Raw genomic sequence first — 14713 nt, 5'->3', positions numbered from 1 at the left:
TATAGCTCTATTATAGACCCCGCCCCAACCTAGGTATTTGGGTTACCAACTGAGCTACCAAAAGTAGTGTACACATCTCAAAAGCCAATCAGTCATCACCCTTGGAGCATTTGACTGATTGCCAAATATGATGATGAATAGGACACAAGTAAGACTATCCACTTGCTAAGGGAACTGCGTATCAGCTGATGATTAAAGGTAACACAGCAGCTAAGAGCATGTGATGGTCTTGCAGAGGATCTGAATGTGGTTCCCAGCACCCAAGCCAGGCAGATAGCAACCACCCTTAGTTCCAGCCCTGGAAGAATCCATGTCTCTGGCCTCCTCAGCCATCTGCACTCACATGCATACACTTACACATACACACATGCACACACACACTTAATAGAAGAAACAGGCTTTTATCACTCACACACATTTAAAAATGAATCTTTAAAAATAACAATACAGTATGAGAATAGAAGAAACAGTGTTATATCACACACACACACACACACACACACACACGTAATTACCTTTTTAAGTAACCTCAGTAAAAGGGAAGTAAAACTTTCGAAAGGGAAGAAGACTCCTTTTGGCGAGAGGTAGGCCTTTGGGAGCAGTGACAAGTTGGTCCCAGCTTGCTGCATTTGTATAACAGAAGTATTACTTCTAGATATGGTGTGACATGGCTGGCTTTGCTGGACACAATATAAAGTCTTTCTAAGACACTGTCAATATTGTGAAGCCATCATACCATGGCCTCATTCAGGCCAGACTCCCACGGAGGTTTTCTCTGAGTAGGGGACTCACATTTCAGAAGTATGCCACACTGTCACATGGGTGATTGAGGTTGTCAAATATTGTAAATAAATGACAATTTTATTTATAGTATGGGCATCTAACCAGGCCCTTGTACATGATAGACAATTGACAATTTTATTCTTTACTACAAATATAATTGTCAACCAAAAATATGAATACGTTTGGTTTAGTCTTATTTAGCCACAGCATGAAGCAGGCAGAACACACTGTTATAGTCATTGGTTTTAATCTAGCTGGTTTTATTTTTGAAAGAAAATAACTCACAGCAATTAGCTGAAGTTAGTAGTTGTTTCTTTCTTTCTTTTAGGGCTGGAGAGATAGCTCAGTGATTGAGAGACTTGCTACTCCACAAGAAGACCTGACTTGAGTTCCCAGCACCCAGGTCAGGCAGCTCACAATCACTGCTAACTTCAGCTTCAGGAGATCTAACGCCCTCTTCTGGCCTCCACTGGAACCTGCACTCAGACACACACACACACACACACACACACACACACCTAAAAGAAAGTTGTTTTGTTAAACTACTATAATGAAATAGTGCCTCCCAAAGAATTAAAATGAGTGCAGATGAATTTAAAAATTATAAATCTACCTGTCTGAGCTCCATTTGTATTAGGTGTTTAAAACTGTAATATGGGCTGGAGAAATAGCCCAGTGATTATGAATACTAGCTGGTCCTCCAGAGGACACAGGTTTGATGGTGGCTCACAGCCATATGTAACTCCAGTTCTAGTGGATCTGTCACCCTCTCTGGCCTCTACAGGCACCAGGAAATCAAGAGGTACATAGACATACATGCAGATGAAACATTGAAACACGTAAAAATTTAAAAATTAACAAAAACAAAACAAGCCCATGCAATCCCTCAAGCCAAGAAATTCATTCCTGGGTCTCCCAGCTGTCAAGGTGATTTGAGCCACTTCCTGGGTGGCCTTCCCCTTTCTTTCCCACTGAGCTGCTTCAATCACTCAGCATGAGCCAATGTAGTAAGAACACTTTCTAATGAGAGAGACTGGGGTGGCAAAGCCAGCTCCATGCCTCCTTCTTGGAAGCTGCAGTAAACATGGTCTGCAAGCATGCTAAGAAGAAGGTTCTAGATGTTGGAGAGGCAAGGGATAGGGAGGCTGGGAGGGAAGGGGGGAGAGACGAAGGGGATGAACAGGTGTGAGGGAGTATCTTACCAGGTTCTTGTTGTATTTTGTGGTTGTTTTTGAACCAAGTGATCTGAGGCTGGGGGAGGCCACTAGCTTGACAGTCTAAGGTCGTGGAGCCGCTGATGGACACCTTGTGGTCGCTGAGGTTTTGCAGTAGGTGCGGTGCCTCTTGATCTAAAGAGGAAAGAGAGGGCCGTGGTTACTTCTATTGCACAAACAGACTGGCATTTTAGTAGACAGAAACCACCCAAGGTGACCACCGTAAGGCATGCATTGTGTCCCCTTTCCTTTCACTCATTAAAGCTATTGCTTCCCTTAACAAGTGTGACAACAAATTGCAGTGCGCTAGAATGGGTAAATAAGGGACTAGGCTGGATTGTCAGGTTTTTAGATATTAATACACAGGCTTTGACTGACCAACTCACTTTCTTCTTTGACAAGAAAAAGCTTTTCTAAAACTCAAATATTTCATGCATTTCAGGACGTAAACATGAAACACATAGTTGTGTGTGTAGGGTTATAATTTTTTTTCTTTTTAACATTCCTGCTACATGTTGTGAGGGGCCAAGGGAACCATATGTTTGAATTGAACCTGATGGCACCTGAGCTTGTACTGATTGGCGCTTTATGGAGTGGGTTGTGTTATTCCACAACCTGCATTTTGAGGCAGCAGACCAAACAGGAGAATTCTTACATCTTCAAAGCTTTATTGGTTACTCCTCTCCCTCCATTCCCTCCCCAAATGCAAGCAACCAAGAAGTTAATTCAAGAGGCAGAGGCACAAATTATAGGTTTTGCGCTATATAATAGCACAAATATTGTATTTTATATTATTTTCTCTTAAAACATACAAATATGGTACAATACAATTTATTTTTTAATAAAATGCCAACCAATATAGTACAACAAAAATGAACTTAATACATTAAGATGCAATACATTATAATATTAAAATCCCACATAGGAACCACAGTACCCCCAGGGCCCCGAATGAGTACAGTGTCTCTGTGTAAATGAAGTAGACGGTCAGTCCTGCTGATGTGTATACATTCTAGAGAGGTGGGATTGGACCAGGGGCTCAAGCCCAATAGAGAAGGACAGAAATGTCTCCTAATGTGGCTCCCCACCCCCAGTCCCCACCTCAGTCCCCCTTCCCCATCTTGTTTGCAAATCCTAGGTCAGAAATCCCAAGGGTTTGGGTATGACTTACATATTCTGCACACTGGTCTGAGCTTTCTCTGACCAGGTTTGGTTCCTCGTCTTAGGGCATTAACACAGGGAGAGAGCAGCTTAGGAATGGTTACTACAAAGTGACGCTGTGGCCGGGGTTCCATGTCCCCTGCAGGAGTCTGCTGCATCCCCACACCTTTCTCTTTAAATTCCTGCAGGAAAACTCTCAGGGTCAGCATTTGTTAAGGCCATTTTGAAATCCCAGGTTAAGAAATATATCATCATATTAACACGGGGAAGTAGCAATAACGGGGTAGGATTACTATCCATGAGGAGATTTCTCAAGGGTTTTGGGTTCCATAGCTTATCATTAGTCTTCTTGTTTTACATAAAATGAAATCCGAAGGCAAGAGTTGTTGAAGGAGGTGCTAGCTGATTAACAACTTCCTTCCAGAGGTTCTACGCAAGAACGCTCTTATTCTCGCCTCAATCACAGTCTCTCCTGACTTAGCTCACCCTCCTAGGCAAACCCATCCCTGCATTTCTGTGTCTCCAATCTAAGTAATCTGTCAGCTTTTCTTGATTGAAAATGCAGCCCATACAAAACTTTCAATATATGATAACTTGTGCATGCTCGCTCATTACAGTGTTGACATTGTTACAAAACATCAGTGAGATATGACAAAGTAATAAAGTACACATGTCTAATTAGCATTTAACAGTGGCCATCTGACTTGGACAGATTTAAGCTCAAACTCAGACCCAGTGCATTGAGTTTCCTAGCTTCCCTCAGCATATTTTACTATTACCAATGTGTTAACTGTGACAAAACAGCTTATCACTGCTCATAGGCCTTAAGAGAAGTTTGAATACAGGGCCTATAAAACACCATTATTTTCATAGCTACAGTTTATAATTTGATCTGTACAAATAAGTTTTGAGTTTCCCTGACAGATGAACTTTGAAGAGAATGTTTTAACAAAAACATTGCAAAGAACATCCACAGGGCCTATTTGTCTGATACAAACTTCACACAAGCTGTGGAATAAACACAGAACTCTCCCTTTAAATACAAGGTTCACACATACCTTCTGAAGCACAGAAAACTGTTTTTTATGTGCTCTGTCTGTTTTTGCTACTGTCTATAGGACCATTCAACCTAAGGGTCATATTTTGTTAATTTTACCTCATGCTTTGTAACAATGTATTTTGACATTTTAAGTTAGAAAGATACGTGGAACCTATACATAGTTGGTAGAAATAGAAATCTGACCCCTGTACTAAAATAATATGAATTAACAGAATATTTTTGCTGGTTATCAGTAGCCAAAGACTTAACTGCCCACAAGGGTTTCTTTTCCTTTTATAGGTATGACCCTGGGTTGCTGGCAAGGTCCTAGGTCCTGAAAGATATGGTTTCTCTTCTCCACTTTTGGAAGGGACTGAGGAGCCAGCCTCATTACCCTACTCTTCATTTAGTCTCATCTATAGGCTCTCTCTCTCACCCTCCTCTCTCTTCATACCCCAAAGAAGGACAAAAAAAGAATCTATACAATAGTCTCTTTTCTTAAAAGAATCTTCTGGAAGGATTAATTATACAACAAACAATGAATAGAATTCTTAAAATTGTCTTTTGGAATACATCCCCGTGCTCCCAGGGAAGGAGTTGGAATGTTCAGTTCAGTTTTTCTGAGAAGGCTTCCTAAATCCTCCATTCCTTTTTTTATTTTTTTTAAGCTTCCCTAAAAGCTGAGCCCCCAAAGTCTTCTTAATGGTGCTGGTGCTGAGGTTTTGTTTCCTGAAGGAACACATTGCCTCAGACTGAACAAAGAGGCCAGGCCAAAGAGCCATAGGTAAAACTTCAAGACACAATTGATTATTCTTTCCTCTGGGCTGACAACTTCCAGGCTACTGATTGTTTTCACAGCGTTTGGGGCTCCATAAAACAGGCATTTGGGGGAAATGCTATTGTTTACTCTTTCACACTCTGACAAAAGCAATTCCCACGTGAAAGACAAGTTTAGCCATGGGACCCAGTCTGTTACCTAAAGGAGGAAACAGGCTGGTGAGTTCCCAAGCTTGAGGAGTTGTCATATTGTCACCTCCTATTGAACTGCACAGCCACTGTGTTTCTCAGCCATGCTATTTTCGTCATTATTGCTGGCTTCCCCCAACCCCTATAGTTCACATACAAAGATCAATCATACATGGAAATAGAACAATGCATATTAAAAGTACCTTTCCTTCGAATGCAAGTTGAAAATGTAATTGCTCTTGATATTTCAAAAAGGCACACATCTAAATAATTGCAATGCTGTTTTTGTACTTTTGCAATTTCTTAACCCCCATAAATATCCTACTAACATTTGCATATATAGAGAAGGTAGCCTTTTCTTTTTTTTAATGGGTAGATTTTCTAATAGATATTAAGAAGGTTGCATGAAATCTCAGATCTCAATATTTCCTGGATACATGAATTGTGGACACCTGTGAATGCCAGGGAAGCATGATGAAGGGCTTTAAAACAGTGCCCAGGGGCCATGAGTATTGAGGATGAAGGCTTGCTGTACTTTCACCGGCTGTCAGGGGTTGCTGGTCCAGTCCGAGGCAGTGAGGAGCAGTGCCTAATTGCTGGACTCCCTACTGGGGGCATAACTGTGTAATTCCTAGAATGGATAGAGGAGGGTGGAGCTGACTTGTGGACCTTCATAAATCATATTGAGACAAAGCTTTGCTCTTGGAATTACATCAACATTTTTCGCCCCTGGGAACCCATCTTAGAACCCCCAGTTTAACATACTTCATGTAAAAAAAAATACTTTCAAATAAATAAGCATTATAACTTGTTATCCAGGTACTATTTACAAGTCAAGAGCAAATGAAACAGTTAAAAATAAAACCAGGTAGACACCAAACAAAGACTCAAATGCAACTGTACTCATCCTGTGCTGAAAAATTAACTTATTCATGTCCATCTTTGGCAGAAACCAGCATTTGCTTAAATTATTCAGTTTGTGCAGCTTCACAACTTAAAAAATATATCAAAAGAGGTTGGCATCAGAGTGGAATAAAAGGTGAGTCCCAGGTTGCTGTCTATCAGGCAGGAGAAAACAGAAGAGCAAACACAAGAGAAGGCAGAGTACAGGGATCTTCATCCAAACACACACCAGGTTGCCCAGAGAGCGTCCTGGGCCAGCGGGCACTGGGGATCCTTATTACACTGTCATGTCCAAACTCATTTTGAGAGGAACATCTCCTCTGGGCCTGAAAGTTAGCAACAGTAACAATAAACCAAGATGATAGGAGACAACTGTTACTTTTCAATGAGTCCTTTAATGTTTGACATTACTTTGTGTGGTACAATCATTCCTCCTGCTTTTAAATTTGGAGATCCGAGAGAAAATAGCCTTTTTGATGCAGTGCTCACCTCTAATGAGAACTTCTGTTTTCCGAAGGATTTCTTCCCCTGTGTATATGTTCCTGGCTCTGCAGGCATAGGTGCCCGAATCTTCCAGGGACACGTTCTTGATGACAAGGTTCAGAGTGATGGAGTACTCTTGAGTGGTGGCCATTTTTTGCTTGCTGATGCTGTGGTGCATGGTCCGGTTGTTAACTGTCCGTAGCAGAATCCAGGTAATGTCTCTGTACAGGAACTTGTTGACTGTGCAGGAGAGTTTCAGGTCCTCTCCTTCTGTTGGCATCTTTTCCAAGGAAACGTGAAAGCCATTCGGTATGTCTATAAAAATAAGAACGAAGAACTTCAGACCACTGCCTCCCAAGGAGATACTCAGGCACGGCAAGAACAATTCATTCCCCCACGGATCCTCTACGCATGAGCACGAGCCAGGACAAGGGTTCTGTCTTTTTGTGTTAGCGGAAGTGATGATCAAACAAAGCAGGGGGAACCTGTGGAGTTGAGCCCATCCCAAGTGACACAGGAAATGCAAAACCAGGGCTGTTTGGGGAAGGTAACATTTTCTTATTTGTCTCCAGCTGCTCTTCATGGTGAAATGGTTTTTCCTAACCTCTTTCCCCATCTCTTTATCACACACAGTCCTGGTAAACTGACATTCGAAGAGAGTAAAATAATAAAATAATCTAAGAGCTAGTTCCAAACAGCAATTTTCAACGAACATGGGAAGGCTGGTCAGAGCTAGTCAGTGCCAGTCCTCCAGGGACAGCCCTCACTTCACAGTGACCTCCACCCTACTGCTTCTGAACACTCCTGGGCCTCTCTACAAGTCCAGGGGGCCAGAGGACAACCAGGGTACTGGCCCACTTAGGCTCCTCTAGTGGAATGATCGTACTCATACACGAAAGGTAACAAATTTTCTTTTGAAAATGTAAGCAAATCTGGACCAGTTTTAATAGTTTAAAAAGTCAAATTTAGGGCTGGGAGCATATCTCAGAGGCAGAGAGTTTGTCTAGTTAGTGTTCACAAGCTCCTGGGTTTAATACCCAGCACCATAAGGCCGGGAGGTCATATTCTAAAGAAAGAAAGGGGTGGAGCATGGAGGGGGACACGTGTCATTCCAGCACTTAGAAGGAAGAAGCAGGAGGACCAGGAGTTCAAGGCCATCCTCAGTTATATAGGAAGCTTGAAGAGGACTTGGGCGACTTGAGGCGGTCTCAGAAACAATAAAAAAACAGTTTTAAAGGTAATGGCGTCAACAAAAGCCATGCTGTTTAGGATCAGTTTCTATCCTTTCTCTACATCTCCTAAGCCCCTCCCCATTCTACGCCAGTGTGTGCATGCCACCTCTCAGTAGTCCTTCCAGAACTCAGATTTGAGTTTAGGGGTACAGCCCTCTTAGTGCCATTCTAGAACATTCATTGGAGGGCTTTAAAATCATGGCCACTGGCATCAAACTGACTTATTCTTAATACCCTCCCATTGCTTATTGCTGGTGATGTATCTATATTTGAGCTAAGAATTTGGGCCAACACTTTACAAAGAGCTTTGAAGATGAAAAGAGCTGTTGTCTGTTGTTATTATTATCCTCTGTACACAAAGCTATAAAGAGACCTTTAAACCTTAAGGGGACAATAGTCCAAAATTAGACATCGTATCAGCTCTTTCCTAAATCTCACTTTGCTTGTTTTTCTGATTTTTCTGGCTTTGGCTGTATTATAAAATGTCTCGTCTGAAGAAATGCCAAAGTATTCATTTGAAACCTGGAAGCAGGGGGTAACCTCAGTCTATGAGGTGGTGGTGGCTGAGGAGCAAGGAGGAGACGGGAGACGCTCTTGGTTGAAAATGAAAATCAGAGGATGTGACAGAGGACACAGCAGCCATCTGAGAATGACATATTTGCTGTCACCATTCACACACATGAGGACAGAGGGCTGCACACAGGCTGCTTGCCAGCCGTTTCCTAAGACCGGAGCCCTTCTCCATCCCTCCAGATTCATCCTAGTGAGTTGGCACCCAGGGATCCCGGTCACACCACTGAGGTCATGTACAGAGTCTCTATTTACTTTAGTGATTTGAAACTTCCTGTGGAAATAGCTCACAGGTTTCCTGATGGAAGATTTTGTTTATCTTTGCCAAGCGCCACCAGGAATCTCAAAATAAAATGCATTTAGTGACATTGGGAAACAAGGGAGATAAGACATTGCTGTTCCGGTTTCACCCTTGGTGATAGCTCACACACCCATAGTCACACTGGGTGCCAGACCCCCCCCCAAAAAAAAAAAGCATCCAAAATTCACCAGGAGGAGAGAAAAAACAAACAACCAAAACCAACCAACCAAACAAACAAAAACCCAGATCTATCTTGCAAGTCTGTTTCTGGGGGTGGAAGCCATCAGACAGCCCTTAGGATTGTCTGTTTCTCAATGTAACCCTCTTTCTGTGGACTGTGCTTTCAGTCTACACAAGACTGTAGACAAATATCTTTGTCTACCAAATAGGATTTTCTCCTTCTTTAAGCCTGAGTATAGAAATGGCCCTAAGAAAGGGCTGTTGTTCTCCAGCTGTGCCAATTCCTTCCTAAAACAACCATCATCAATACCAAGTAACACTCCTCCTCTGGACGGGGTTCACCTACAGTCTCCTGAGGGCTCCAGAAGAGAAGCCTGCCTCACTCTTAAAACACAGGCAGTCTCTTGTAGACAGAGCATGCCTGAATACAAATGGGCACCTGGGGGGGTGGGGGGGCAGGCATTTTCCCCTTACTGGTGTGGCTAGAATAGAAACTGGTGTGATCTCATTTGGAACACTGAACACTTTACTCCCACTGCAAACTGGCAGTAATATTCCCTGAAAGGACAGGAATGGCTTTGCTTAGTTCCTAGATACCAGATACAAGCACCAAAATCAGGAGAGGACACGGCCAAGGATGCTAGCTAGTTCCCCAGGAAGAAGGGGGAAATCACTGTGTTTTAAGAAAAGGGACATAATTAAATTGAGAACCAATAAAGTGTCAAATCGGTCTCCACAGCATTTAAAGTTTATACGTCTACCTTAGGGGTGAGGGATCCCAGGGATTGAACTCACGACCTACATGATACTGAGTCTAAGGGGCTCTACCAGTGAGGTCACTGTGTAAGTTACTGCAGTAAGTTCAAGGACAGTGTGCTATACATAGAAGTTCCTGGGCAACCAAGGATACATAGTGAAACCCTGTCTTAAAATAAAATAAAATATAAAAAATTTGGAGCAAAGATTTGATATGAAAAAATATAATAATTAGCTAAAAGCCAGTGGTGAATTGACAGCTCAGTCTCTCATCAACCCACACGTACACTTTTCCAGGGCTGGTAGAGGAGAGTTAGGGGGAAAATATATCCTAGACAACAAGGCCTAGATTATGAGCTGTTTCAGGCTTAAGTTAAAGTTTGTGTGTTTTCAGAAGTGCTGTGAGCTTCCAGCAGGTACACCCTCTCCCAGAACCAACTCTCCAGGGGCCTCTGGGTTTGGCTGGACCCCTCCCTAAAATATGAAACATCCATAGGCCAAAGGAGTGTGCCTACCCTGAGCCTGTGCCACTCTAGCTAATGCTCAAGGGCCTGGGGTGGAGGGTGGTCCCAAAATTCCCAGAAAAAGATGGTTCCCAAGTGTGCCTCTAGACTGTCCCAGGCTCTTCTTTCGCCTGAGGGCAGGCCTCATCAGTGTGCTCACTGCTGGGTCAGTGTACAAGAAGTGGCCTAAGGAAAGACTCAGTGAGGGGTCAGGGGCAGGCAAAGGCAGGGGAGATGTGGGCATAGATGTGAACATGGCTCTCATCCACAGGGATGGACGGAGTGAGAGCCAAGCCAGGTATGGCTAAAGGCTGCTGAGCACACATAGCTTTGAACCACTGACTAGTGATTTGTGTGAGTTAAGGTCTGAATTTTATTTCACTTATTTTAAATCGATTAAAATTAAAGCAGAGAAGTGGGGCCTGAGTGTATACGTGTGTGTGTGTGTGAGAGTATATGCATGCATGTGTGTGATTGTGTGTGTGTACCTCTGTGTGTGTACCTCTGTGTGTGTGTGTGCCCATGTGTGCGTGTGCTCTTTTGTTTTTCTGTTGAACACAGGATTGTGGGCGTAGCTCAGTGGTAAAACATCTGCATGAAGTCTTAGGTTTAATCACCAGGAAAACCATCCCCTAAATGTTGACTACATATTAAGAATATAATATAGTATTTTAGAGATACTGGCTTAAATAACACGTTATTCTTTTTCTTTCTTTTTTTTAAAATGGGGGTGATGTTTTGGGGCAGGGTTTCTCAGTTTAGCCCAGGCTGTCCTAAAACTTGCTCTGTAGACCAGGCTGGCCTCCAACTCAGAGCTACCTGTCTCTGCCTCCCAAGTGCTGAGATTGCATGCACTACCATCACCCAGCCTCTAAAATGTTTTTTCTATAAAATAAATGAATGCTAGAAAAAAATTTAAAAATTTTCTTTTCTTTTTGTTTAATATGTATGCCTGTTGGTATGCACATGTTTGTGCAGTTGCCATGGAGGCCAGAAAGAGGGCATGGAACCACCTGGAACTGGAGTTTCAGACAGTTATGGACTGCCTGATGTGGTACTGGGAACCAAACCCTAGTCTTCTGCAGCAGCAGCATCGAGCACTCTTAACCATTAAGCCATCTCTGTAGCCCCCAGAAAAGTTTAAGTTACATACGTGCTTCTATCTGTTGGATAGTGGCGGTACCAAAGAGCAAATCCAAACACCACGTTATTGCTACAGGTGATACATACTGATTCTAGGACACACACAAGGTGATACATGCCCTCATCTTTTTCCTGGGGGACCTGGGCTTATGCTGATATGTCGTCAGAATTGACGTGTGCTATTCCGCAGTGGATGCCGTCAACTGTTGCAAGCTAGTGTACTGTTCAACATAGATGTGTTGAAAGTTCAAAATAGAAGGCATTGTCCCAGCTTTCATCTTCCAAACCACACATGCTTTGACTATGGATTTAGACTGTAAAAACCTGTTCCCAACTAAATAATAAGAATAATACAAACTTTTGTATTTAATTAGTCCAAAGTGCCTGGATTTAAGCTCGGATTACTTTGAGTGAAATCTCTGTGAGAATCCATCCCCAGAATTTTCTTGCTGGGGGTAGACAGAAAAGATGCACCCCTTTCTGTTACTGTAAGTTGAGAAGGCAGGGGGGCTTTCCTGTGGCTGCCTCCCCTCTCCAGAAAACACAGGGCCACTGTCCAGGTCTAACCTATGAGAATGACCTTCAGGATGTCTCCATGGCCCAGATACTTTAGGACTTGGCTCACTGGCCACAGGCTACTATCATCTAACAACTCAAACTATGTCATCAAATTAGTCCTGCTTGTTCTTTCTGGAGACTTCTAGGCAATGTCAGCAGCAGCCTGCTCCATGTACTGTGAAGTTTCCAGCGTGTTGGCAGATTGCCTGGGTTTCCTCTGAAATTGGGGGAGCATGGAGCCAGGCAATTGTTTTTAGACTTTGAGTTACTTATTTCCTTCCTGAACCCATGGAGGGACATAGGGAGTGCCACTCATGTACCTTGCAGGTTTTAAGATTTGCAGAGCCCATCAGGTTTAAAATTAAAAATCCCTAAATGCTCAAAAAAAAAAAAAAAAAAAAGCCCATTAATTATGATGAACAAAGTTTAGTTTCAGATTTTGACAGGAGAGTCTCAGTCCCCCAAAGGTCTGAATGACTTCACTATGAACTTCTATGTGTAAAAAAACAAATAAACAAACAACCCCCCCACAAAACCAACCCCTCAAAAAACAAAAAACAAAACAACAACAAAACACCCCGAAAACAAAAGAGTAAAAGATAAAAAACAACAATAACAAACCCTCTAACATCATAGGGGTTGGGCGTAAACTAGTTCGTCTTTTCTGAGAGGATGCTTCCCAAAGGGGTTCAAAAGCAAGCATATGGGCTCCCAAATTTATAATCCAGTGTGGGAAAGAGACATAAACACACTGAGAGAGAATTCAGGGAAGTGGCTCTTTAAAGAAGCCAACAGTGTTGTGGAATTCTACTCCTCAGAGCAAGAATGGAGGTCCTCACAGCTTGCCGTGTCTACAGAATGTTTTTAAAAAAAAAAAAAAATCACCAAGGGCACTGACAGCAAAGGGGGCTGAAGAGAGACAGAGGCCATCTAGTCTCTGTGTGGGTGGAGTCAATATAGCTTACCTGTGACGTAAAATTTTATGTTTCTTTCCACAGTCCCTATTTTATTGGAGGCCTTGCAGCTGTAGATTCCAGAAGTTCTCGAGTCAGCCACCACCAAGGTGCTAACCGTCTGTAAAAGAGACAAAGTTCAGCTAGAGGACAGAGATCTTTTGGAACAGCCCTAAGCAACTCGGAGGGCTGGAGTGATTCAGCTATTCCTTCACGTAGCCTTTAAAGGGGGCATTGCAGGCAGGGGTGGTAGCCACCAGCAAGCTCTCGGCTTGTGGAACCCCAGCACGAACAGAAAAATAACAGGAAGGCAGGTCCTCAGGAGACCGGAGCCTATGACATCCGACTCCTTGTAGGGTTTTAGGCTTATCTCAGTCTGCTAGCATAACAATCACAGACCTGAAGCTGAGGGTGTGGGACTGCACGTCCCACCCCACGAGGTGGTCAGTCCATGTCTGTAAGAGGGACAGGTGAGGCCCAGGCCTTTTCTTGTTTGGGTGCCCTGAGAGTGTGGGTGCCAGCTGGTCACAGGAGGCATCTGTGTGGGCACAGACTGAAGAAAAGGTGGCTCAGCCATTTCTGTCTATGCACAAAGGGCTCTAGACGGGTTAGGTGTGCTGGCTAAAGACAAAGATTATGCCATATGAGACCCAGGCACTTTCCTGAGCAAGCATTCCCACGAGTGACTGATCTTGGAGAAGGTTCATAACATTTTCTTAGTGGTTAAGTGACATGGTGAACACTGCATGTGTGGTCTCTCAGCTCCTCTAAGGAATTAAGCCATTTCTGTTCTTAATCTACAAACCAAGAAGACTAAAACACAGTTCAGTGGTTAAGAAGCACTTGTTGCTCTCACAGAGGACCTGGGTTCAGTTCCCAGCACCCAGTGGCGGCTCACAACCACCTATAATTCCAGTTCCAGAATCCAGATGCCTTCTTCTGGCTCTGTGAACACCAGACATATATGTAGTACAAATATATACATGTAAGCAGAACACTTCTTACACATAAAATATAGGTGAATCTGAAGACTACAAGCCTGCTCAATGGTTTTAGCCAGCAAACTCCTTTCTCCATTCCCCGTCCCCCCAAATGGTTTCCTGACCGTTGGAAGTATCCACTTAATCATACACATTCATAGGTCCTCTCCGTGTCATCAAGACTCTAGATAATGAAGAGGGCTGTAAGATATGGTATTTTTCATTCAGTTTTTTGGACACTCGCTGTGAAGGCACTGCCAGGATGTCAATGGGAAGACAAGAGAGGGCAATCCCCATGGCAATGACTTTAAAAGTGTTTGGAATCAATCATTCCCTGCTTAAGGGTCCAATAAATGCTTTCTTCTTTGCAAGGTGGGCAGCGAAGCCTGAGAGAATGTTTTGATTGTTAAGTTTAATTAAGAGTGGGAACTGATGAATTCCAATAAGCAACCTTCTTTTAATTATTATACATGCACTAACAAGAGGCATGGACAATGTGAAAGTAGTGAGGTGTCAAGCTTGTTGGGGGGCAGGGGGCATTGTGAGGGGACCGTTAGCTGGTGGCAGCTGGAAGGACAAAGAGATGACCAAGTGCACTGTGATCCCCAGTGTTGTCTTGGGAGTCTGGGCTCTGGTATGCCCAAGCTCTTCACCAGAAGGTCAGAAGTGAGTGCGGACTGAATCCTTCCTCTGCTGGCAGCCAGCTTAAGGCCAACTTCCTTACGAAGTAAGTTCTTACTGTTAACCCTAAAGGACCCAGGCAGACTTATTTAGATTCTTGGATTTATTGTTGTCCAGTAAAGTAAGCAGAAACCCATTTCTGCTGGCTTGAGACTATTTGACATTTCAGACAGTCACTCCCTGCCTCTCTATAAGTTGCATTTGTACTGTTGTTAACATGAGTTTGATTTTGCTGAATTCTGAGCAGCTGAGGAGCTGGGGTTTGTGGCAGGGTGAAGTCAGCCTTCATATGTATCTTTGCCACATT

At 43.2% G+C, this 14713-nt stretch overlaps 1 protein-coding gene across 1 annotated transcript in view; it reads right to left on the bottom strand.

Moving 5' to 3' along the window:
* Positions 1-14713, bottom strand: part of Flt1 (fms related receptor tyrosine kinase 1) — a 158070-nt gene that overhangs the window by 69572 nt on the left and 73785 nt on the right. Inside the window, exons 12-14 of the mRNA XM_051205137.1 lie at positions 12758-12866; positions 6556-6864; positions 1986-2132 (exon numbers count right to left, since the gene is read on the bottom strand). Of these exons, the coding sequence (XP_051061094.1) occupies positions 1986-2132; positions 6556-6864; positions 12758-12866 (565 nt within the window). The remainder of the gene's footprint in view (positions 1-1985; positions 2133-6555; positions 6865-12757; positions 12867-14713) is intronic.

This window comes from Phodopus roborovskii, unplaced genomic scaffold, assembly GCF_943737965.1.
Source record: "Phodopus roborovskii unplaced genomic scaffold, PHOROB, whole genome shotgun sequence".
Lineage (NCBI taxonomy): Eukaryota > Metazoa > Chordata > Mammalia > Rodentia > Cricetidae > Phodopus > Phodopus roborovskii.
This window is presented reverse-complemented; position numbering and strand designations above follow the sequence as displayed.